We start from the raw sequence: 26797 nt of genomic DNA on the forward strand, positions 1-26797 counted from the left end.
TAAATAGAAAAAATTAAATTTAAAAATAAATAAAAAATACTTAAAGAAAATAAACAAAGAAGAAAGAATTGATTTGACCAATAAATGATAAATAGGACAGATAAAATGTGACAAAATGAATAATAAATTTACATATTTTTTTTATCATTTTTATTAACCAAAATTTTTTTGTGTACCATACAATTTTCATCTTAGCATTATTCAATAACATTTTGATGAATAGACTTATTTTATTATTTGTTTTAAATTTTTATTTTTAATGATAATGTTCTTGAGATTGAGCTATTCCTTTTGCATTAGCTATTGCTAAAGGTCCGCTAGTATTAGCTAATATACTCCATCATCATAAATAATTATTTTTAATCATTTTAAATTCTCATTCCCTTTTCATTTTGCAAACAAATGTTTATATAATATAATGTTTGAAGTCTATTCATATAACAAACAAACAGTCAAATATAATTCATTTATATTACTTATATATTCCATTCACTACAAAATAATATTTATATTCTTTCATTATCCATTTTGTGAACTAAACATGTTAAATTTGTTGGGAAGGTTATGAGCCTTTCTTAAATTAAAACTTCACAGAGTGGGTCAAAAATAATTTACTAATAAATTAACAATTAGTAATATGAAATATAATTCATTTAACTTTTCTATTTATTATGTATACGTTGTATAGTATTTGTATTTTAATTTTTATAATGATCAAGTTTTGATATAAATTATTTGAGTCGATTAATTATGGGTAACGTAAGACTAGTTTATCTCTCTTGTGATCTTTTGACGGCTAGGCTTACAATGCAAATTTTACCTATAATGCATATTCAGGTATCTACTAGCTTTCCTGTTAATAAAAGTTTTGATATAAATGGTTAAATTAACTTAACATGTTAAAAATAATTGACTTTCCAAAATAACTTTCATTTAGTCATATATATTCAAATGCTTAATTTTTCCAAAAGGTTGAACCCCAACCCTAAGAGTCCCACAGTCCGGCCCGATAGAGCATCTGGGAGGATGTAAATCATGGTAATTCAACTGAACATGAATCACAAAGACTAGACATTTACTTACTGCGCAGAACAAGAAGTCCTTCACTTTAAGAGTATTCAAATGCTTAATTTATATTAGTAGAGGGGCGGGGGTGGGGGGGGGGGGGGGGGCTAGTATTTATAAGAACTATGCAAATCAGGGAAAAATATTTATAAGAACGATTATTAGGTTCAAATTTAATGACATGTAATTGAACTTTTTTTCAAGAAGAAATTTATTGCAAACATATATAACTAAGAAAATAAAAACAAAGAGAAACAAAGGGGTCATTTACCAAACTGGAAAAATGGAAAATTTTCTGGAAAAACAGAAAATTGGAGAAGTGGAAAAATGGAAAATGGAAAACTTGTTTACTAAAATCTATTCTCTAATTGCCTAACTCTTCTCCATTTTTTCACTTCATGTACATTTTTGGAGAAAACAAATTTGGATATCTCCAAATGGAAGAATGAAAAAAAAAAAAACGGGTGAACAGTAACTTTGGCCAATATGTCGCTGGTTCGAACACTGCCTTGCTCTTTGTTTTGAATTTTTCTCCTTTAGCTTTCCGCCTCTTCACCTTCAGTTTCTTGACTTTCTTCCCAGTTCATAATAATATTATTAATGCTTCAGTTTTTCCCCTCTTCTTCAGATTATTATTATTATTATTATTATTATTATTATTATTATTATTATTATTGCTTCAGGTTTCCCCCTTCTTCAGAAGATTATTATTATTATTATTATTATTTTTTTTTTTTATTATTTTGTTGTAGAAATGTAAAAATGATATATGAGATGATTGTATTTAATAAAAACAAAAAATTAGAGAAATGAAGAACTAGAGGAATGGGGAATGAAAATTAGAAAATTGGAGAAATGAAAAACTGGAGAAATGGAGAAGGAAAATTGGAGAAATGGATAAATGGAAAACTGGAAATAGAAAAACAGAGAAATGAAGTAAACGACCCCAAAGACTTTTGATTTATGAGAAAACCTGTGGTTACTATTTGAATGTGTGTTTTGAGTGAAGTTTTCTTGTAACCTTAAGATGCAAAAGATCACAGGAGATTTATAGTTGTCTGGTTCAAATCGAGAAGAAGGCCAATAAAAACTTTCACAACAAGTTGAATTTGGAACCTTGTGAGGTGCTCTGACTGTGTTATTAAGCTAAATTAATAAAAATCTTAACTACTACAGAGTACATACTTTCTTAAGGTTTATTAAGCAAGAAATTCACCAATATTAAACTGAGATTTCAATCGACAAGCAAGAATAGAAGGTTAGTTATTTGACACGTGCGTGAGACCTCTCACGGATCTTTATTCGTGATACGGGTTGGATCATCATGCATATGTTATACTTATATGCGCAAATATCATACTTATATGCTCAAAAGTAATACTAATCATGAATAAAAAATTTGTTACTTATAAGGAAAAATGTAATACTTTTGAAAAAAAAAATGTAATACTTTTGCATTTTGATGTAAAAGTATTATATTTTACATCAAAAATATTATATTTTCTATAATAAGTAATGTTGGCAAGCGCCCCTTATTTATAAGGGAAAATATAATACTTTTAAAGAAAAATGTAATACTTCTAAATCAAAATTTAAATTATTAGATTTTCCTTTAAAAGTATTACATTACCCTTATAAGTAACAAAAATTTTATTTTTGATTAGTATTACATTTGAACATATAAGTATTATTATAATTTCATATTGACCTGACATGTCTCATGGTGAGACACACAAGTTTTTGCCTAGTTATTTATAGGAAATTTTTTCCAATAATGTTTAATGACATTTTTACGGAATTTCTTTATAAAAGAAAATTGGAGGGGAAAATTATAATTTACGCAATAAACTGAAAATGGTCTCATCCAAATAATTCTACAAATTTTTCATATAAACCCTAAATCCTAAGTTGGAGGGGGAAATTATAATTTACGCAATAAACTGAAAATGGTGTCATCCAAATAATTCAACAAAATTTTCATCTAAACCCTAAATGATACTTTCTAAGAGCTTGTGCAAATAATTATACAATTTTTAAGAGGAAAAAAAATGACATTTTATTCCCTCACTTAAATATACTCGTGATGTAAATTTAGCAGTGTTGCAAAAATCACGCCTATGCGCTAGGCGGTCGGCATCCTAGGCGCTCGCCTAGGCGTTCTAGGCGTCCGCCTAGAGGGCGCCTAGCGATTTTTTCAACATTGAAATTTAGTTTCTAAGTTATTTATATTATAATTTTTTAGTTCCAAAATTTTTAACTAGGTAATTTGTCACATGTGAGAGGGAAACAAGTGTACTAACACTCTTGCCAATTTGGGTCAAACAGGCAACTGGAGAAGGAGAACCATGGTGTTGAACAAAGCACCAAAAGAGATCAAGACTCATCTTTTGTTTGATGTAGATGTAGTTGCCTCTTGCAGGATTAGAATTTAACATCAGGCCGTCTTGAAATCTTTTGAAGCACCAAACAAAAATAATGGATTTAATCAATGATCTTAGAGTTTTGTTTCATTACATTAATAAATTAAATTTACATTAAGATTATAATTGAAAGACTAATTCAAATTAAATTTCGGAACCAAAAGTATACTACGATTAATTTCTTACTACATTTATGATTTTTAATGTTGAACTATATATAATTATGGAAGGAAAATGGTGGCCTACACTTTTCCTTTGATAGGTTAGCAAGAGCGACCCATCCAAACAAATGCACAACCTCTTCCTCTCTTTTCATCTTCTCTTCTCTACTTCACACGAATCACACCCACCGTACCCTAACCCTACTCCAATTATATTGATCACTATTGAAGGGCTGTGTTTCAGGATTTGAGACTTTTAAGATGTTGAGTAATTGAAGGATAATGTTTTTAGGAGAGGAGGAAATTTTCACATAAGGAAAGGTCAAAACGGATTGTGGTATGATGCAACTCTTCTTCTCCCAAATGGTTGAATCCCCAACCTCAAGGGTTTTCCACATCTCAACCCAACAAAGCATTTGAGAGAATGTAAATCACGGTGACTCAGTAACTCAGCAGACATGGTCAAATGCCGGTGCACACAAGAAATCTGTCCATTTTAGACATAATCCTCACACTGCCGCTGCCCAAGTTCAAACATTAATCTCTTCTCTTAAATATGGTATATTGAATCAATGAGATAAGCTTGTGTGCACAGTATGATCCACTGTAACTCCAACTTCTACGGAGGAGGTCATTAATTGTCTGAATAGTATTATAATAAAGGTTCCTCACCTCAATTTCTCGATTCACTTTCCCAATCGCAAGTCGCAATAATTCAAAAGTCACTTTTAATATCCACAGGCTTGAGGTTTCTAGACCAGCTCATGAACAAGTCATAATAAATAGTAGTCTACAACTCAGCTGTAAATCACATAAGAGAAGTAAATCACATTGTAAGACCATGTGTAACGGGTTCAACTGGTGACAAGAATGAAACTCGTAATTATTAGTACGAAAATTACACTATACCTACTCGACCATAACTCAACTTTATTTCTTATTCTACCATACCCTTGAAACCACCAAGTGATTATGAGCCCTCATTATCACTCATGGGACCATTCTGAAAGCAGTGTTAGATCTAACGGGGCAAAACCTTGTAAGAGAGCTAGACACCCTCAATTATTGTTTCTAATTTTTATCGCTACTTCTTTAATGCAATTGCATGAGATGCTTAAATGGGAGTAAAGTAATCACTTTCGTGCACATAAAATGTAATAATTTTAATTTGTGCATGGGGGATTACTTTATTGTTTTCAATTATCCCCTCGATCTAATTGTTCTTTTATAGAAGAGGTAGAAGAAGACAAGAAAACAAATAAAATCAAAACAATAAATAAAGCTTGGGTTCTTTACAAAACACATAGTACGGCTTTGATTGATTGGACACTCAATGTTGCAAAATAATTGATGCATGTCCAACAAGTGGTTTAGTGCCCGGCCCGGTTGACCTTGATAGCAACGAATTATCACATTGTGAAGGATTTTTTTTTTTTTTTTTTTTTTTTTTTTTTTTTTTTGTGAAGTTGAGGTGACCATTGCTGCCCACTACTCAAAACTCCATGTACTTACAACACTTAGGTTCGTAGTGTAGTAGTTCGTCATCTAACTTGAAGTCATGATTGAAGATAGTATGGTAAAGATCCGAATCCTACTAGAAACATGAATGGAAAAAGAATTAGGATGATGGAAGGTGTGTATTGGGAGTTTTTGTGCACATATAAAGATTAGGGTCTGATAAATGGATTGATTGCACAATTCGTGATTTACCTCTGCAGTGGCTCTAAGAGCAGAGTTCTATGGGCTTAGGATTAGAAAAATAATGTTAAATTCTTCTTCAATACATCACCATGTAAAATTCCTATGAGGTTGATGACCATCTTTAATGTTTCACTTCAATTTTTGTTTTAACTTTTTGTGAGAAAGTGAAATTACAATTTTGACCTTATTTTTGATAGTAATAATATAATAAAAAAGCTAACCAAAAAAACATTAACAGGGCGTTTGGTTGGAGGGAGGGAATTATGTGGGAAAGGAATTGTAATTCCATGGGAGTTGAATTACTGGGAATAAAGTGGGAATTTAAATTCCAGTGTTTGGTTGACAGGAATAAAATTACTGGGAATTTCAATTCCAATGTTTGGTATACATGGGAATTGAAAGGGAATAAGTAGTATAAAGTCAAAAATGTCCATTATTGTTGTTAGACATTAATTTTAGGTTAAAAAAAGGAATGGGTAATTTTGACTCATCACTATCTTTTTTTCCCAGGAATTAAAATACCAGGGGGGGGGGGGGACATGGGATTTTAATTCCATTAAAATGGGGGAATTGCAATTCCATGGAATTGCAATTCCCACCAACCAAATTACGGAATTTAATGGTCTTTGGAATTATGTGAGAATTAAGTGGGAAGGGAATTTAAAATCCTTCCAACCAAACGCCTTGTAAAATCAATACTATCACAATAGTCAAGTACAAAATTAAATGTAGTTAATTTTGAGGGGGATTGAAGGCCGGATTTGATGTAAGAGTTGGAACAGCATGAAAATGGTCCAAAAAGTGGAGCTATAAGATACACAGAGCTCAAAGGCTTGATTTGTCCATGGAGGCATGCTAGCTATTTCCGCACTTTAATGCAATCTTCTCTTGTGACCAGCATGCTCCATCACTTTCTCCACTTTTATTTTATATCCTACTTGTTATAACCAAAATTTTCAACTCCGCTGAACGGTATCATGTACTTCATAAACATGTACTTAGCCCATTAATAAGTTATCAAACTATGTAGGGATGTCAACTGGGCAGCAGGGTGAAACGAGAAGAGAGCGGGGAGTATACTCCCGTCCCGGCCCCAAAATCCCATCCCGATCCATGTCCCCTTCCCCATCACAATGCAGGGATTAGAAATATTTCCACATCCCTATCCCCGCATGGAATTTTCAAGGACGGGGAATCCCAGGCCATTTCCCAGTTAAACTTTAATTAAACTAGTTTTTTTTTTTTTTTTTTTTTTTTTTTTTTTTTTTTTTTTTTTTTTGTAAAAGAAAGGGAATCCCAGGCCATTTCCCAGTTAAACTTTAATTAAACTAGTTTTTTTTTTTTTTTTTTTTTTTTGTAAAAGAAAGGGTATCTCCATCTGCATCCCTGTCCCCCGGAGAGAATTGAAAACATTCCACATTCTCGCCCTCATTCCTCAAATTTTTTCCCTATTCCTGTTCCCGTTAGGGTAGGGATCTGGAATCACCAACGGAGACGAGGAAAACTGACGTCTCTACAAGGAACTCAACCTAAACTCAAACTCTAATGTTTGTGATAGAAATCAATTTTCTACCCAGTCACTAAAATTAAGGATTAAATAAGAACTCACTGGATCAATGCTATGAGACATTAATTGCTCTTTCTTGATTTTATGATTTTCATTTACTAAAACGATTGTTTTTTTTTTTTTTTTTTTTTTTTTTTTTTTTTTTTTTTTCCTTTAGTGCATGCAAAATAATAATAATAAATTCATAAATAATTATAAACTCCCCAATATAATCGTCAAAAGATCGATCCAGAACGGAAACCGAGAGCCCACGCCAACTGAATTTTAAATATTATTTGTATGCATTAAAAAATTCTCGATTTTGATTGGAATTAATTCTCGTATTAATTAAAAGCAGGATCACGTGCATAGATGATAGATGTAACACAGTAACACTATATATATGAGGTTGTAGTTTGGGAACAATATATATGAGGTTGTTGGTTCAACAATGTATAAATTATATGGAGCGTTTGATAGGATGAAATTGTAATTTTATTTTTATTAAATTTCATAAAATTGTAATTTCATTGTTTGGTTGGAAGGAATTGTAATTTTACAGAATTGTATTTTCTTCCAATTTTGGAATTGCAATTCCATACTTTGTGAAATTGTAATTTTATTGTGAATTATTATTATTATTATTATTATTATTATTATTATTATTATTATTATTATTATTATTATTATACAAGTGCATTTTAGTATTTATTCACTTCTATTTCAATTTTCAATTATTCTATTTTTTGACTACCAAACAATGTAATTTAAATTTCTACTTTATTCTTTTTTTTTTTTTTTTTTACGAAATTACAATCCCTCAACTATAAGGGTTTCACCATTTTGGTCATGAACATCCAAACTTGCTCAATTTCATCCTCAACTATGTGATTTTACGTAAAATAGTTATTTGTCCAAATTAAAATAGTCTTGGTTAGGACTATTTTGGTTAACAATTACCTAGCTAGAGATTAAATTGAACAAGTTTGTAAGTCGAGGATCAAAGTGGTGGAATCTTAATAGTCGAGAGACCAAATCGAGTATTAACTCGATTAAGGTGATTTAAAAAAAAAAAAAAAAAACTCGATTAAGGAAACATGTATCCCGAGAATGAGAAGGAAAGTTGTGTTGATGCAGCTGGAAATGAATAAAGGAAGCTTCAATTCCTGCTTTTGCTCTTTTTAAAATTCTCCACTCTGCCTTTTCTTTTTTTTTTTCTTTTTTTTTTATTTTGGATAAATCAGCTCCACCTCAATATAATATTTGAAAAATAACATTTTTTTTGTTAATATATTTCTTCTCTTGTCAACACTAGAGATATGAAATCGAGAGATTTCTCTTCATACACAAGAAATATAATGGATACGAAAAAAAAGAGCCAATAAAGGCTTTCAATTAAGTTGGTAGGTTTAAAGTTGAAAATTTTAGTTTCAAGGCATTATTAATTTAGTATTGTTCTTTTATATTGAGAATTATTATTTTTTATTTAACTATAATGCAAGGAAACAATTATGGAGGTACATTATTATTATTATTATTATTATTATTATTATTATTATTATTATTATTATTATTATTATTATTATTATTATTATTATTATTATTATTATTATTATTATATTTTGGACATCTTTTGAATTTTCAAAACGTTTTGGGGCTATTTATGTCACACTAAATGAAATTTTAGAACGTGTTTCAAGGGTTTAATTAAAAAATATGAGTTGAAAGAAACACAAATATGATTCATTATTCCGACTCATATATATCCATATATTTTTAGTTATAGGGTATACATCAATATGGTATATTAATTTTAATTATAAAAATAATAGACAATTAATATTTATACATATTTAAATAATAAATATTTAAAATATACCATAATATTTTATCCTTTTCTTTTTATTTATTGTACATTATCATGTTTTATCCTAATTTTTGAAAATTAATTTTTTCTCGGCTTTGTTTGGTAGAGCTTATAGCTTATTTTAAACTATGGCTCTGTTTGACAGAGCTTATAGCTTATTTTAAGCTACTAATAAGCTATAAGCTTTGTTTGATAATGTTCTCAAAATAAGCTCCTAGCTTAAAATAAGAGCTTATTTTGGAACGCTACCTTAGGTAGCGTTTCAAAATAAGCTAGGAGCTTCCTAACTTTTTTTTCTATTTTTATCCTTATTATTTTAAAGAAATAATATCATTTATCCTTCCCAATTAAAAATTCTTTACTTCTCATTTGTCTCTACAATTCACACGACAAATCCTTTATTATTATTATTAAACATTTTTAAAGAAATGACAAATCCTTTATCTACACCTTTATCGTTTATTATTATTATTATTATTATTATTATTATTATTATTATTATTATTATTTTAAAATTGATTATCTAATAATATACGGTGAATAGGATAAAGATGTTATGATGCTAGATCATGATTATACTAATAGTTTTATTTCAAAATGTTAAATTTTAATATGTAAACAAACTACTTTAAATTTTTTAAAGATGTCCTTTTTAGTCTTTTTACATTAATCAGTTTATCAAAAAGCTAATTTTACCAAACACTTTCAACCATAACAGTTAGCTTAACAGCTCTTAAGTTTTTAGCTCCTAGCTTATAGCTTTCAGCTCATTTTCATCTTTCAGCTCCTAGCTTATGATTTTTCAGTTAGGTTTGCCAAACAGAGCCTATAAATAAGCTCTAGGAGCTTATTTTGAAACGTTACTTGGGATGCGTTTCAAAATAAGCTACTAAATCTGTCCTATTTTGCCTTGTCCTGTTTATTATTCATTGGTCAATAAACTCTTTCTTCATTACTTATTTTCTTTAGTAATTTCAATTACTTTTAAATTTGTTTTTTGTGTTTAATAATACTTTTAATGTAGTTTCTAAATATATAAATTTTATATACTAATACTAAACTTAATATTATAAAAAAATTAAATTCAAAATAATTTTAGCCAAGTCTCGTTAACCGAACCAAATAAACAAAATTTGACATAAGGAGTATTATTTTAAGTTCTTCATGTTTTACCAAACAGAGATTATAGCTCATTTGTAACTTAAAATAATTTATAATCTGTAAAATAAGCTCTACAAAACAAAATTTAAGTAACGTCTAGTAATTACTAGCTTTTAATTAAGTTAGTTATGCCAAATTAAATTTTCTTAATTTTGTACTACTTAATTGTCATATCCAAATTTTATGGTCTTCCCATTTTTGGAAGGAGCCATAACCACAGGAGACATGCATAATGTTTGTCACACACAAAGAGTTGAGGTGCCCAAAATGTGTAGGGCACCCCTACACCATGTAAAGTTGCAAGAATTCAACGAGGAGGAGTGGCAGATGGAAAAAGGGAAGTACATAATAAAGCAAAAGCTTTAAAAAGAAAGTAGTGGGCAGAGAGGGGAGGATAAAGTGGTGTGAGTTTGTCCTTTGTAATGGAAACCAAGTTTAGCATTATTAGGAAGGATTTGCTTTATTTGCACTGTAATTATTCGGTCTAAAGACAAAAAAGAGAAAGGTTAGGAGTGTTTTCATTAGGTTTATGATTGTTTAATAACTTTTTTTAATGTTTGTCTAGTGTGGGTTTTGCTTCCATGGAGCTTTTCCAATGTATATATGAATTCAAAAGGGAATATAATGTCATTATTGAATTGAAAGCTACAATTTCTTTTTCCCCTTTGACTGCTTGCACTTTTCTTTGCTCTAATTGTCCCGCTGGAGCGCTTTGGTATGGATTAATTTTAATCTTCTTGTTTTTTTCACTTTGCCTTTAATTTTTGAATGGATTAGATTTGGTTCCGGATTATTAAAATATGTTGCTTTTTAGTTTTAAGGTATCATCACTTTAGTTCCATGAGAGGACGAGCGCTAATATAATTTAAAAGAAAAATGTTCAAATAAATCATCAAGCTACACACAAACATGTTTTTAGTCTATTAGACCATTGAATTGAAAAAAAAAAAAGGTGTATTTAAAATGCTAAACATGTTAAAATCGTAAAATTATATCATAATAATTGGTTCTTTAGGTTAATTGCAGGTCACCTTTTTTATGTGACAACAATTTTTTATATCGTTTATATATATCTTTTTAAAAATTCATTGACCATATCAACAATATTAATTTCTTCTTCATTATCAACAAAATTAGTACGTATCTAAAATAATATTCTCAAGCTGGCATTAATTTTAATCAACAAATTTTTTTAAGTTATAAGAAGTATCGCTTTAGGTCTTTGTGAAGACTAAAAGTGATATATTTTCAAAAATTGATGACAATATTTAATCAATTTTAAACTCGAGAATTGAAGTCAGAAAAAATAGTCAAGAAACTAAAATTGAAATTAAGCATTTAATTGCTAAATTATTTATGGAACGTTATCCTATGCAACCGTGTGCACTATGCAAGATGAACACGATTCCAATTCATATTTTCTATACTATAGATTTATAATTTCGATACTATAAATTCATAATTTCTATATTGTAGATTCATAAAATTTATATTGTAAATTCATTATTTCTAAACCGTAGATTCATAATTTCTACACAATAAATTCATAATTTCTATACTGCAGATTTATAATATCTATACTGTAGATTCATAATTTCTAAATTGTATAATTATCAAATTATGAACATATAGTTCTGTGATTTGTGAATACAGAGTTCAACAATTGGGAATATGAACATCGAAAATTATAAGCATAGAATTCTGTAATTGTGAATATAGAGTTCAATAATTATGAATATGAAGTTCAAAAATTATGAATATAAAGCTTTATGATTATGATATATAGTTCAGTAACTATGAACATAGAATGGTGCACACGGTTGCATAGCATAACTTGCTATTATTTATTTGATTGGCCCAATTAATATACAAACTCTTTTCCGGCCCAAGTAAACTGCACAAACGAAGATCAGTAGCCCGTATTTGGTCACTTACATGAGCCAAGTAATTGGTGTAGCAGCAATATACTGTGGACCGTGGTTCACAAAGCTTTATGAACCATGATCTAAAACTGCAGACACTATAGTGTATTTAAACTGACACTGTCTCATGTATTATTTTTATTAATTACGGAATATATTATCAAATGAAACTGCAATTGATTTGAAATGAAGCTCTAGTTGTGTTGAAATGAAAATGTAGCGTATACAAAATGAAACTGAATGACAATTTCACATATTTGAGTGTATATTGTCAAGCGAAACTGTAGTTATATCAAAATGATACTTTAGTTGTGTTGAAATGAAACTGCAGTGCATATTTGATGCTTGAACCACAATGCATTGTGGACCGCGGTCCACAGTATATTATACAAAATAATGTACTTTTATCACATTCCCTCAATTTTGAATTGAGTGGTCATTGCAACTCATAAAATTAATTTAAATAAGACAAGATTTAAGCTCACAACGTACCAATGGAACTAGATTGTAATGTATGAAAAACATTCTATAATGAAACCAAGAATCAAGTACTAAGTTATAAACACAGAGGATGAGGATTGTTCTTCGGAACTCGTTGGGGAACCGAGGTAAGGTTTTGGGGATGAGTGTTGTTCCTCTGATTCCGTGGAGGAATAGAGGTAAGGTTTAGGGGGGATTGGCAAATCTTCCACTTTACCTTCTAACATTTCCACTACCCTTGACATTGATGGTCTAGTTGATGGATCAGTTTGTATGCACCACAAGCTTACTATTACCATCTTTCTTGCACACTCCTTCTCCTCTTCATTCGTTACTCCATTCAATCCAAACTCATCATCTAACACAAGCCGTGTGTAAATCCAATGTGGAAAGTATATTTTACTATTGCGGCTAGCCCCAACATCGACATTCCTTCGTCCTCCAACCATCTCGAGAACCACCATCCCATAACTATAAACATCTGACTTGTGAGAAACTCCTCCGATCCAATGTTTTTGCAAACAACTTCTGGAGCAATATATCCGATAGTTCCTCGTGCACCAAGGAGTGAAACAATGCTCTCTTGTTTGGTGCATAGCTTAGCAAGACCAAAATCAGAAATCTTGGGAGAGAAGTCTTCATCTAGAAGAATATTGTGAGGCTTTATATCCAAGTGTAGGATGCGAGTGTTACAGCCGCGATGCAAGTACTCTAACCCTCTGGCTATACCTATTGATATTTTATATAACATGTTCCATCCCAATTGATGACCCATCAAAGATTTATCGTCATAAATAAAATTCTCAAGGGATCCATTAACCATGAACTCATAAACAAGAGCTCTTTTTCTTCTTTCAATGCAAAATCCAATAAGGTTGATGATATTAACATGAGAAGTCCTACTGATACTGGCCACCTCATTGATGAATTCTTCTCCAGTGGCACTTAGTTCCTTCAAAACCTTAACTGCCACTAGGTTTCCATTGCCTAACTTTCCTTTATATACACATCAAAAACCTCCTTTACCAAGTTCATTCTTGAATGAGTTTGTGATTTTCTTTAGTTCTGAATATCTAAATCTTTTTGGAGCTAAAGATCCATGGCTCTTAAGAAACTGTTCTACCTCAGTTGTGAGATCCACGGAAGAACAAAATGACAGTTTCTTGGTAATGCAGAGTAATAGGATGAACATGAATATAAGGTTCAGTGCTGCCCCACCTATAACTGTAAAGAGCATTTATCAATTAAGGTCTTGTTTCCTCATGAATATAGTGTAGGAAAATGTTGTTTGTCAATATATGATGGCTACTATAATTTCCCATGAATGATAGATAATGACAAAACTAACCTGTGATTATAATTATTTTCCGCTTGCTCTTTCTCGTGGTCTCGGCATCTATAAAAATAAGCCAAATATTGCGTTAAGTGGTGGAAGACAACCAGCCTTCGGTCCTGAAACGGCAGCATTATAAACACTTAAAGAATTGTTGTCATAGGAAATGTTGTCGACTACGTAATCATTTTCAGGTATGCGAAGAATCGGATAGCCCTGCCCATCACAACTGATGTTGAACTCTGGGAAACCACAATAAGATTCTTGCTGATCGACCTTGAAGATAAAAGGGATACATTATTTCTGGACCATGGGCACATTTCTTTGTCTCACAGGCTTGATATTGAAGATCATCATCATCAGCAGCAGCAGAAGAAGAAGATTTTTGTGGCAGAAGGACAAAATTTAACACTATGAAGATGCATATGATTTTTTGGTTCATTATTTGTGATTTTGTGATACTGATGAATAGCTGATTAGTAGAAGTTCGATAAACATGGAAGTATATTTTAATGAATGAGAGCTCGAATCAAGGAATTGAGGATGGCTTGACTGGGTCAATGGTCCTTGTTCAACTTGCCCTGCCAAACTGATGTAACAATGTTAGATATGACAACTTCATCTTGTGAATTCTATAAAAAGTTGTTTACATTCTTTGGAAGTATCGAGTAAATTTGTAATATTTTTATACATGTAATTACAATCGTTATGCTATGGACCCGTGTCCAACATGCATTGTGGACACGAGTAACAGTGCCGTTAGTGGCACCGTTATCTTTCACTTTTTTTTTTTTTTTTTTTTTTTTCAAACCGCTTCGTTATAGGAGTATATGCTCATAATTGTAAGTTCATAATGCCAGAGCTCTGTGTTCATAATTTTATAACTTACATTCATAATTCCATAACTGTACATTCACAATGGCACAAATGAATAACGCCGTTAACGGCGAGAAAATCAATTTTTTTTTTAATAATTGAAATGCCGCGTTTTCCCTGAAAACGAAGTCGTTTTGGACTCGTGTCCGCAATGCATTATGGACACGAGTCGACAACATAATTTGCCATTTAATTAAGAGTAGGCCTAGTGGGTTCCTATTTATAACAAAAAAAAAAAGGTCACTTCAGTTAACTCATTTCCCTTATCTAGTTATAGCCTTGTAGACTTGTAGTTCATAAATATGTGAGTTAGAGTTTCCTGTGAGTTAATGGCAACACATTTTTAATTTAGTTCCGATCCCCATCATTTTGAAAGGTTATATTTAATAATCATTAATTGTTACCATGGCGATGATTATATTGTAATTATTAATTTATTAATTAACTTTGTAATATATTGTAGGGAAAATGACACTTTTTCCCCCTAAGTTATATACTTATAGCACTTTTTCCCCCTCAATTATTTATGTAAGCACATTAGCCCTCTCAATTATTTTAAGGGTGTGTTTGGAAACCCGGAAAATGATTTCTGGAAATCATTTTTCGAGTTTTTGGTGTTTGGCTGTGCAAGGAAAATAGAAGTCAAAGGAAAATGCCACATAGTCAATGGAAAATGAGGCCTCTTTTCCGGAAAATGACTTCCCCTTTTTTTGGGGGAAGTCATTTTCCATTCATTGTTCTCTCATCTTTTGGCTAGATCTCATCTTTTGGCTAGAGAATTTCCGCACCAACCCCTATTGCGCACGGTTCTCTCATCTTCGAATTTAGTTTTCAATTTGTGGCTGTACCGAAGTGTTCTCTTCTACTCTCTGGTGTCCGACCGGACACCAGAGAGCAGTGCTCTTTGGTTTCCAGCCGGAAACCAGAGAACACGGTCGCCGTCTCTTTTTTTTTTTTTTTTTTTTTTTTTTTACTTTTTAATAAATAATATTATTTGATTATTTGATTTCAAAAAACAAATATTTTATATTTTAAATAAAATAATTAATTATATAAACTATTTAATTATATAATTCTACCTCATTTTCCAGAAAATGAACCAAACACACAAAGACAGTTTTCCACTGTGCAGCTAAACACGAGAAAGAAAAATGTTTTCCGAAAATTAACTCATTTTTCAGAAATCATTTTCCAGAAGTCATTTTCCTGCTTTCCAAACGGACCCTAAAAGTGGTTGTTTTTCCCCCAAATATATTAAATTGACATTTCTACCCTTAAAGTAAACATTTTATTTATTTTACTTTTCCAACAAATTATTGCGTATATGTAGCGATTACCACGGTTCGATTCGAACTGAACTAGACACTATAGCAATCGAATTAAAAGTTTTCAGTTATGATTCATATCTAGAACCCAATATTTGGATTTCAATTTATTAAATTTAAGAATAAAAAAAAACTGGATCATGAACCGTGAACCGGCGGTTCCGGATCAAGTTCGTGATTTTGAACCGTCTTTATTTTAAAATTTTATTTTTTATTTTAAAATAGTCTAAATTCAACAATAAATGTATTTTATTTTTTCATTTTGGAACATGAACCGGTCATTCCGGTTCGCGATTTTAATAAACTCTAAATATCGCGTTTTGATTATAAATTGTAATTGAAATATTTTGGTTTGGTTGCTATAGTATCTGTTTGGTTTGAACCAAATTATAGTAATAATTTGTTTGAGAATAAAAATAAATGAAATATTTATTTTAAGGGTAAATATGTCCATTTAACATTTCAGGGGGAAAAAGAGCCACTTAAATAATTGAGGGGGAAAAAGTGCTATAAGTATATAACTTAGGGGAAAAAAGTGCCATTTTAATCAATATATTGCTTCAATTCTATTAAAAAAATGTGACCTTAATAAATTTTATCAAACAGGCAGTCATTTCATATATATTCATTTTTTTTGTTCATATTAGATAGGAAATCATGTATGTTCTCCAAGGCAAATTATGCCCTGGACCCGTGTCCACACTGAATTGTGGACACGGGCCCAAAACGACGTCGTTCTTTAAAAAAAAAACGCGTCATTTAGTTAAAAAAAAATTCGCGTGTTTTGTCGTTAACGGCGTTATTTTTTTTTTGGATTATGAATGTACAGTTATGCCGTTATGAATGTACAGTTATACAATTATGAAATTATGAACACAGAGCTCTAACATTATGAACTTACAATTATGAACATATATAGTGATAAAATTATGACCATGGAGCTTTAAAATTGTGAATATAGAGCTTCAAAGATTATGAATGTACAGTTATGGAGTTATGAATGTACAGTTATAGAGTTATGAATCTACAGTTATGGAGTTATGAATCTACAGTTATGAGATTATGAATCTACAGTTATGGAATTATGAATGTACAATTATTGATCGAATTATGAACAAAGAGCTCTAACATTATGAACTTACAATTATGAACATATAGTGATAAAATTATGAACATAGAGCTCTAAAATTGTGAACATAGAGCTTCGAAAATTATGAATGTACAATTATGGAGTTATGAATGTACAGTTATGGAGTTATGAATGTACAGTTATGGAGTTATGAACGTACAGTTATGGAGTTATGAATGTACAGTTATGGAGTTATGAACGTACAGTTATGGAGTTATGAATGTACAGTTATTAACATATAGTAATAAAATTGTGAACATATACTCCTATAACGAAGCGGTCTGAAATTTAAAAAAAAAAAAAAGAGAGAGAGAGAGAGAGAGAGAGAGAGAGAGAGAGATAACAGTGCCTAACGGCACTGTTACCCGTGTCCAGCAAGCATGCTGGACACGGGTCCATAACGATTGGTTCTCCAAGGGCAAAGTAATATGTATGTGAACATCTTTTCTTCTTATCTGGTCATTCTGGTGAGGCTTTGCTAACTTTTTCATAAGGAGCAATTTACATAGTAATTTAAATGTATACACAAATGTTTATGTCCTCTTGTTTGAAATAAATGTGTATTTAATACATATATCATATTGATTTGTTGATATAAATATTTATTCTTGAGGATGTCAATATATGCTTATAGTGTATCTTAAGTTGCATCAATAACATTTTCTACAAGATGTGCATATAGCATTTGTTGATAAATATTTTGATTATTGAAATGTAAGCTGTGTACATTAGTATATATACATGTGTGCATTTGCAGTTTTAATGCATTCCACTAGAACAAAGCTATTCACTATTGCTTGGCTTCAGAACACTAAAAGAAATTAATTGGATAGCAAATGCATAGGATTCATGGATCTCCTACTAGCAAAGTGATACTTTCATTTGCACATGCATACATATTATTTCTGAACGAAATAAGTTTTAATATATATATATATAGCAGCATTACTAACTTAAGTAAACAGGTTACAGAACTGAAGGTTCAGAGATTCTGGTGTGCAAATCGAAGATGTTATGCTGAACATAGCACGGGTTTAATTGAGCTTGAGTTTAAGGTACATTTTTGGTAATGATGTAAACACATAGTTATTTACCATTAGTAGGGTGGTTAAACTTGTTGTGTGATATATTGCCAATAAATTCAAATTATCTTTACCGTTGCATATTTCTATTTGGGATTATTCCAGTTTTGGTTCTTTGAGTATTGCATTTGGTTTACTTACAATACATTTCTATTTGTTTATTTGTATCATCCATAAAGATGGGTGGAATATTGCACTGCATGCTGGCCCTTTGGCCCTTTGCTTAGTCACCTTTAACATGCTATTGCGTATTGATTATACACATGTCAATGTCATCAATGGAATCTGACATAAATTAATAAGAGATATAAGGTTAAGATTCAGGATCTGGAGAAAGTTCTGGAGCCTTTATTTTACCACTGGAAATAGAAGAGACAATCAAGAACTTAGGCATTTGGTGACTTCACAACCGCATGGTAAGAAGAAAAAAATGTTATCGTTGGTGTGTGTGTTTATTTATTTTTATTTTTTTTTTTGTGGGGGTGGTTGGCTCTATTACTCTTGGTAGTTGAGAATCTCTATCTCATATAAGCATACATGTTTTTTTTTTTGGTGATGACATGAATTAATGTGGTTTATAACTCGTGCCAATGTGGTTTATAACTCGTGAGCATGAGTTCCTCAAGGAGATCGGAATCGGCCCTACAAACCTCAGCTGCTACGTCAATGGGGCGTGGAAGGCTAGTGGACCTACGGTCTCCACTGTAAATCCGGCCAACAATGAGGTCAGTTCATTTAGTTAAGTTTTCTTCGTTTTGATTTTGAAAAGCAGGCAGTGAGATTATGAGAAAATGGAGTGAATAGTTGATGGAGATTGGCAATAACGGCAAATTGCATAAATGATTTGGTTCTATGAGTGAACTTCGGAGTGTTTTTTACACGAAAATTTTGGAGTTCCTAATTTGTTTGAAGTTTATTGTTCCGAATTTCATTGATTCGACAAGTATGGTTGATAATTATTTGTTAATAAGGAGAAGTTCCTTTTATGGATTGCGGCGCTGATAGTTTATTTTTATCTTTATTTTTGTGTTCATTAACTCAGACCATAGCCGAAGTTGTTGAAGCTTCAATTGAAGATTATGAAGAAGGCATGCAGGCTTGTAACGAAGCAGCAAAGCTGTGGATGCAGGTATATTCATCACGATGATATCAATCTTGTCACCCTATCTTCACTTTTGTCAAAATCACCTGCCTAAAGTATTGTCACTCACATAGTTGTGTGCCTACAGTGTGAAAAACATCTTAATTTTGTACTTGATCTCTTCTTGACTCCTTTAGTGTAAACTAAATGTCTTGATTATTTCTATTTTGTCTCAGATTCCAGCACCAAAAAGAGGTGATATTGTTAGGCAGATTGGTGATGCACTTAGAGCAAAACTTCACTACTTTGACTGACTTGTTTCACTTGAAATGGGGAAAATACTACCCGAAGGAATTGGGGAGGTTCAAGTATGTCTACTTTACTAAGTCTGTGGTGTAACAAAAAAGTCTTATTCTTCTGCAACAATGAAACTGTTCCTTGACTTGTTCTCCTGCCAACAATAATGTACAAGTTAATTCCATTTTTGTGAAGGTCTACACTTGATCAACTTCATTGAAGAGGTTGTGGATGCTGCATTGATCAAAGCCATTGAAACAGTGCCGGATTTGAAGGCTTATTTGGGTGCAGCGAGCATACTTATGTAGTATCAAATAAGTATATTTTCATACTTAAGTAGTACGGAGTATCAATCAAGTAGTATATATTTTTTATGTTTTTTTTTTATGAACATGAACATAATTTTTGTTGTAAATAATTTTGATGTTTAAATATATTTTCAATTTTCAATTTAGTGTGTTCATTAATTTGTTGATGACATAATTTATTAAAAACAGTTATAAATAAAATTGTGGTAATATTAAAATAATAAAAATATTCCATATGATTTAGGATTTTCCTACCAACAGTTGGAAGGAAAATAACAAAATATAATAGGTGAGTTTTCTGTCCAACGTTGGGTCGAAATTTCCGACCAACGCACGTAGTTGGACGGAATTTCCGACCAACGCACAAAGTTGGTCGGAAGTTCCCACGTTTTAAAAATGGTGGGTTATTTTTCGGAATTTCTGTCGAATTTTTGTTGGTTGGACGCTATTTCCGACCAAAAATTGTAGTTGGACGGAATTTCCCACGGAGGTTTTTCCGAACGTTCCTTTTGGTCGGTATGTTGGACGGAAACTTCGTTTCCGACCAATATATCGCGTTTTCTGTCCAACATTTGTTGGACGGAAAACGCGAGATTTCCAGTAGTGTAATAGGCCATTTAAGTAAAAGAGAAGAAGGAAGAAGAAACAAAGTGCCGAGCGCCCGAGCCATACCAAGGACCTTGTGGTCCACTGGTATCCAATTGCTCCCTTATGTGGGAGGTCTATGGTTCAAGTCTCGCTGAAGGCATAGATTGTATATGTGGGTAACCTAACCCTCTTTCTTTGTAATGAAAAAATTCAGCATAGATTGTATATGTGGGTAACCCTAACCCCTTTCTTTGTAATGAAAAAAAAAAAAAAAGTGCCGAGCCATATATAGCTTTCCACCAATAATGGAGATGGCATTTAAGAGTAGGCCAAAAGAAAATAACTAATTAAAACGACCTCGACCTTTTAATTTCCACAGGGTGTAATTCAATAATCAATAGACACATGAAGGACATTTATTCATCAGTCTTAGCTTGAGTGTTCATTGTAACTCATAAAACTAGTTTATGCAAACAAAGGTTTAAGCTCGCAACATACACATTATTTTGCTTTAATTGTTAACAGGACTGATGAACATACACATATATAGAGTGAATTCCATTTTTGGTCCTACTGTTATAGGGGCGTTTCCAATTTCAATCCACTTTAATTTTTTTTGCCACTTTACAACCACTGTTATTGAATGTGTTCCACTTTTAGTCCACCGTTAATATTTTCGTCAAGAGGCCGTATAATCAAAGGGTATTTTGGTCTTTTTATGTTTGTCTCTTCTCTTTTAATCCAGGCGCTTCGTCCTCCTCCTCCGATATTCGAAGATGGCTCTTCGAACAACGAGAATGGGAAGCCAAAGCTACATCGTTTCGTTCGTTCCAACATGGGTCGGCGAGGTTTCTTAGGTTTTAGGTTTAATGTTCTCATTTCTTTAGTCAAACATAGTCTTGGATGAGAAGAAAGGTCAAAATACCCCTAGATACACGGCCTCTTGATGGAGATACTAATGGTGGGACTAAAAGTGGAACACATTCAATAATAGTGGTTATAAAGTGGCAAAAAAAATTAAAATGGACTAAAATTGGAAATGCCCCTATAACAGTAGGACTAAAAATGGAATTCACTCACATATATACTTCAAAACTAGTTCTTTCAACTCTTATCTTCGTGCACTAATAAGTCCTTTGGAACCATAATACTTCAGTAGACTATAATACATCAATAAAACTAGAATGTGATGCATGAAAAAGCATTACTATATATAGTGCACCCAAAGATCAAGTACTAGCTTATAAACACAACTGATGAATGTTGTTCCTCGGATCTTGCAGGAGAATAGAGGTAAGGTTGAGGAGGGATTTGCAAATTTTCTAGGTTACCTTCTAACATCTCCACAACCTTTGACATTGATGGTCTAGTTGATGGATCAGTTTGTATGCACCACAAACTAACTATTACCATCTTTCTTGCACACTCATTCTCCTCTTCATTCATTACTCCAATCAATCCAAGCTCATCATCTAACACAAGTCGTGAGTAAATCCAATGTGGAAAGTATATTTTACTGTTGCGGCTAACTCCAACATCAACGTTCTTTCTTCCTCCAACCATCTCAAGAACCATCATCCCATAACTGTAAACATCAGACTTGTGAGAAACTCCTCCTATGTTTTTGCAGACAACTTCTGGAGCAATATATCCAATAGTTCCACGTGCACCAAAGATTGACACGGTGCTCTCTTTTTTGGTGCATAACTTTGCAAGACCAAAATCTGAAATTTTAGGAGAGAAGTCTTCATCTAGAAGAATATTATGAGGCTTTATATCCAAGTGTAGAATTCGAGTGTTGCAGCCACGATGTAAGTACTCTAACCCACGAGCTATGCCTATTGAAATTTGATATAACAGGTTCCATCCTAATTGACGACCAGTCAAAAGATTACTGTTATAAATGAATTTCTCAAGGGATCCATTAGGCATGAACTCATATACAAGAGCTCTTTTTTTGCCTTCAATGCAAAACCCAATTAGAGTGACAATATTGACATGAGAAGTCCTACTAATACTTGCCACCTCATTGACGAAATCTTCTCCACTAGCTCTTAGTTCCTTCAAAACCTTAACTGCCACAAGGTTTTCATTGTGCAATTTTCCTTTATATACAGAGCCAAAATCTCCTTGACCAAGTTCATCCTTGAAAGAAGTTGTGATTTTCTTTACTTCTGAATAACTGAATCTTTTAAGGGCAAGGAAGCCATGGCCGTTTAAAAACTCTGGTGTCTCTTGATACTTCTTTATTTTAGAACAAAATGACAGTTTCTTGGTAATAAAGAGTAGTAGGATGAACATGAATATAAGGACCAGTGCTGCTCCGCCTGAGATTGAAGAAAAAGTACTTGTATCAAGGTCGATCTCATTTGCTCGATCATAAATGTAGAAAATGTTGTCAGTTGATGATGGTTACATGAAGGGTAAAGTTAAACGTGGACAAAACTTACCTGTCACTAGAACTAGTTTCAGCTTTCTCTTTCTTGTGTTTCCTGTTCTTATTTTAAACAAGTGAAACATAATGTTAGATAAATCCCATTTTGATAGGTGCAGTGTTTGTCCATTAGTGATGAATTGAATAAACTAATCTAGCCATAGTCCTTGTAGTCAATCAAAAACATCTTCTAATTAAGTGAAGATCTCATTGAAAAATGAGATTAATAGCTGGTTTTGGGAACTTTTGAAAAGGAATAGATCAGACAAATTTGAGAAGATATTTTGGAGTGGAGAAATGAATAAAAAACTTCAATAGGTTTACCATTTTATGCAGAAAAATAGAAATTTCATTGAAGTTTTTATCTTTTCGCCAAACACTCCTTATATACGTAATAGCTTGATTGAAAAAAATCACTGGGCGCTCGGGATCGAGGCACCTAGAGCCTAGAGCGCCTAGGCAGCGATTAATTGGCACCTAGACGTCCGCGTATTTTTTATTTTTTAAAAATTTGTTTAAAAATTTTTAAGACTTGATAATTATAAACTATTTAATATTTTAATAGTTAATAGTAAAATATTAAATATTAACCTAAAAAACATCTAAAGTTTGAACAATTTAAGGTTATTTCGCTCTAAATGATGTTGTTTTAACTTTTGAGTGAAATAACCCATTTAAAAAAGAAGGGAACAATAACTAATCGGTCGACTAGGATAGGCGACCTAGTCAGTGCATAGGAGGCCTAGTCGGCGCCTAGAAGGCCTAAGTGGCCTAGGTGGTCTAGTCGGTCGCCTAGCCGGCCAGCCGCCTAGACCACCGATTAATCGATGCCTAGGTGGGAGTTTTGCAACGGTGAGTAATAGTGCTTAGTAATGTTAAAGAAATCCTTTACTATAAAATGGTGAACTCCAAAATCATGCTTAGTAAGGTTGAAGAAATTCAAATGATCTTAAAAAAATTGTGACAAGGGCCGCATGGTTGTAAGTGAAGTTTTTCAAGTGGCAATTCAAGTATTATCAACTTGTTGCCTCCAACATGGTAGGATTTTAAACACTACCTTTCAATGACTTTTTTGATGATACCTTATTTTAGGTAAGGACATTTTTGTCTTGTTAATTTTTATTATTTTTTGGTTTTCTACGCAGTGTTTTTTTTTTTTTTTTTTTTTTTTTTGGTTTTTGTCTCTTCAGTCGTAGATTGCACCATCTCCTCCACTTGGCTCGTGTCTTCATCTCTTTCAACCTGACCCCAAATCGTCCTTCATCAATGGCGACGCTAAGTACTTGAGGACCTCCGGTTGCGTAGTGATCATTTTGCAATGTAGATGGAAAGTTCAGGATATCGCCACCCAGTTGGCTTTAGTCTAACCGCTATTGATTTAGTCCATGATTCTACGATTCATCTACTATAGTTGTAGAGTTAAAAAAAAAGATGCTACTTCTTGGTCATCGGAAAATACACTTTCTTAAAATAAGGTTTTATTGGAAAAAAATCATTGCAAGGACAAAAAAATCCAAAATATGAGTCGGGAGTGTTGAATTGCAAAATATCCAAAATATGAGTTAGGAGTGTTGAATTGCAAAAATGGACAAGGGACCTTCACTAGAATTAACTAATTGGGAAAATAATTAAAAAAAAATATCCTTGCTTAAAATAGGGTTTTAATGAAAAAGTCAGATCAAAAGTGTTCAAAATTTAAAATTGGCATCAAAGACAAAAGACTTCCGCTGGGATTAACTCTATTGAATATATATATATATATATATATATATATATATATATATATATATATATATATATATATATATATATATGGAGATTGTAAGTTTGTGACTAGTCAATTACTTTTTTGAATGTGACTAGTCAATTACTTGATTCCATATTAGAGGAATAGAGGATATCGTTCTTTTACAACTTGAGTTTGATGCAAGAAGTAGAAAAGACAAGAGAGTTGATAGAGGGGTGAAATTTTATATTCTTTGGTCCTACAAGTGAGGTTGCTACTCATCTAGTCGAAATGAGCAAGCGAATTGCTTATAGAAACCTCTCTTTTTTATCACTATGCTGGTTAATTTTCAAGAATGTTAGGTATTATTTTTTTACAACAACATTGGGTATTATTTTAACATAGTATTGTAAATGCTTTTTTCTAACAATAAAATCACTATCTCTTGTATTACGAGATTTGAACATAAATAAGAGTAAGATAAAGAGATAAACATGCAGATCAGATGAGCTGTGAGGACAAGAAATCAAGAATGAAGAATGCTTACCTTTTGCACATTGAAATTCATTTTTGCTATCTGATGTACATTGGCCTCCTCCATTGTAACATTGGTTGCAAGCAGGTGAAACTTCAAAGTACAGTCCAAATTGAGTTGTTAACAGATCACTTGTTCGTTCAACAACAATTGGAGTTGGATACAGGGTACAGTTAGCAGAATCACATTTGCGATTCTCTGAAACCAATTCACCTTTGTGATACAAACTAAATTCAGAAAAACAGTTATAGCTTTCATAATCGCAGATAGCATCAGCTTCACTGTATTTGCATTTTATATATTTATGTTGCAATTTGTTTCCTTCCAAATTGTCAAAAGTGATAGAAGGAGAATTGGGAAACTTGACGCTGTAGTTTGAAATTGAGCAATTACGGCTACGGAAGAGCGTTTGAAGCTTCGAGTCTTCAAGGGTGATTGTATTGCCATCCCAGCTTATACTCACAATCTGATACCAATCTCCTCCCGTTTCCAACTGGAGTGTTGCAAGTGGTTTAGCATCACAATCTACTGAGATTAAGCCACAATGAGGGTTTGTGTGGTGAGCAAAAGGGAACTCCAGAGAACCGAGATTTCCACAGGAGAATCCCTTGGGACAATTAGATAGGTACTCGTGTTTTCCATGAGCAAAGTGGAAGGCCAGTAAGGGAATCAGAAAGAAGAAACAGGGATGGAAGGGCATAGCCATAGCAGCTTCCTCAGCTCCTCTATCAATGGAAGAAGAGAGTTATAGAAAGAGGAGAACAAAAGAAAGACTTAAAGGGTCAACCTTGACTTGAGGTCACTCTGTTGCATATTTCACGCGAGTATGCAACCACAGCGCTGAAAGAGTAGGTAGATTGAGTCGGACTTCTGGCCGTGACTTTAGAAGCTAGCTAGAAACAGCAAACAACCAATTTGCTACTCAATTTCCAAGTTTGACTACTACTGATTAGCAGCGCAGTTAACGGGGCAAATTATATGTAACACACTCATACAATGAACAGAGATAGAAGAAGAAGAGAAGAGAATTTGAGGATTGAGGAGAGAAGTAGAGACTGGAGAGTGAAGAAGATTAACTGTATTGCAAAACTTGGCATAAAAAATCCAGATTACATTTCCTTCTTTCCCCAACCAATTAACAAACACGCAAAAATATGAAAACTGGGAAATTTATTTAAACAGCGATGTCGTCAGCTGAAGCCAACTGCCACTGGAAGACGACGTTGATGGATCTCAGTTTCAACGTACCATTCTCTCATACTCCATCTTTTTCCCTTTCACCTTCCTTGGCTTCCTTGCTACCATTGAGGGCGGTTACTACACCCCCTCCTTCCGTAAGGATCAAATGATGGGAACTGATTCATCACCTGATAATAATCTTCTCAGGTTGCTTCTTCAAAAGGCAAGTTAGTCCATTGAACTAGAATCTACACCGGAAAAAGACTAAAATGTGAAGATAGAATTACTTATTTTCCAAAATTTGAATATTTATTTTTGTGAACAAAAATATGAAAAACGAGTTTGGGACTTGCGTTTGATGTCAGAAGTGGTCAAATAAAAAACGCAAATCCCACTTGCATTTGTGTTTAAAAAAAAAAAAAAAAAAAAAAATTAGTCGCCGGCGACACCCTTCTCCAGTGAAGGAGAAGGCAATGGTTGCCTTCTCCTTCGCTGGAGAAACCGGCGACCCAAATCCCTGGCTTCTCCAGCGAAGGAGAAGGCCACTGCCACTGGTTGCCTACTCCTTTGCTGGAGAAACC

At 32.5% G+C, this 26797-nt stretch overlaps 2 protein-coding genes and 1 pseudogene across 2 annotated transcripts; 1 reads left to right on the forward strand and 2 right to left on the reverse strand.

The window, feature by feature from the left end:
* Positions 1 to 12317: 12317 nt before the first annotated feature.
* LOC109156782 lies at positions 12318 to 13737 on the reverse strand (annotated as a pseudogene).
* Positions 13738 to 18643: 4906 nt separating this feature from the next.
* On the forward strand, positions 18644 to 19633 carry LOC109156784 (aldehyde dehydrogenase family 7 member B4-like). The gene is made up of 3 exons (XM_019304627.1): positions 18644 to 18793; positions 19111 to 19197; positions 19386 to 19633. Exons 1-3 carry the CDS (start codon positions 18659 to 18661, stop codon positions 19461 to 19463), a joined length of 300 nt encoding a protein of 99 aa, XP_019160172.1. The 5' UTR covers positions 18644 to 18658; the 3' UTR covers positions 19464 to 19633.
* A 1818-nt stretch (positions 19634 to 21451) lies between these two features.
* Positions 21452 to 25743, reverse strand: LOC109156736 (LEAF RUST 10 DISEASE-RESISTANCE LOCUS RECEPTOR-LIKE PROTEIN KINASE-like 2.3). Its single transcript, XM_019304570.1, has 3 exons — positions 25050 to 25743; positions 22793 to 22834; positions 21452 to 22669 (listed from the first exon to the last, which is right to left on the reverse strand). The coding sequence occupies exons 1-3, from the start codon at positions 25741 to 25743 to the stop codon at positions 21579 to 21581; spliced, it is 1827 nt and encodes a 608-aa protein (XP_019160115.1). The 3' UTR covers positions 21452 to 21578.
* Positions 25744 to 26797: the final 1054 nt, after the last annotated feature.

This window comes from Ipomoea nil, unplaced genomic scaffold (genome assembly GCF_001879475.1).
Source record: "Ipomoea nil cultivar Tokyo-kokei standard unplaced genomic scaffold, Asagao_1.1 scaffold2759, whole genome shotgun sequence".
Classification (NCBI taxonomy): domain Eukaryota; kingdom Viridiplantae; phylum Streptophyta; class Magnoliopsida; order Solanales; family Convolvulaceae; genus Ipomoea; species Ipomoea nil.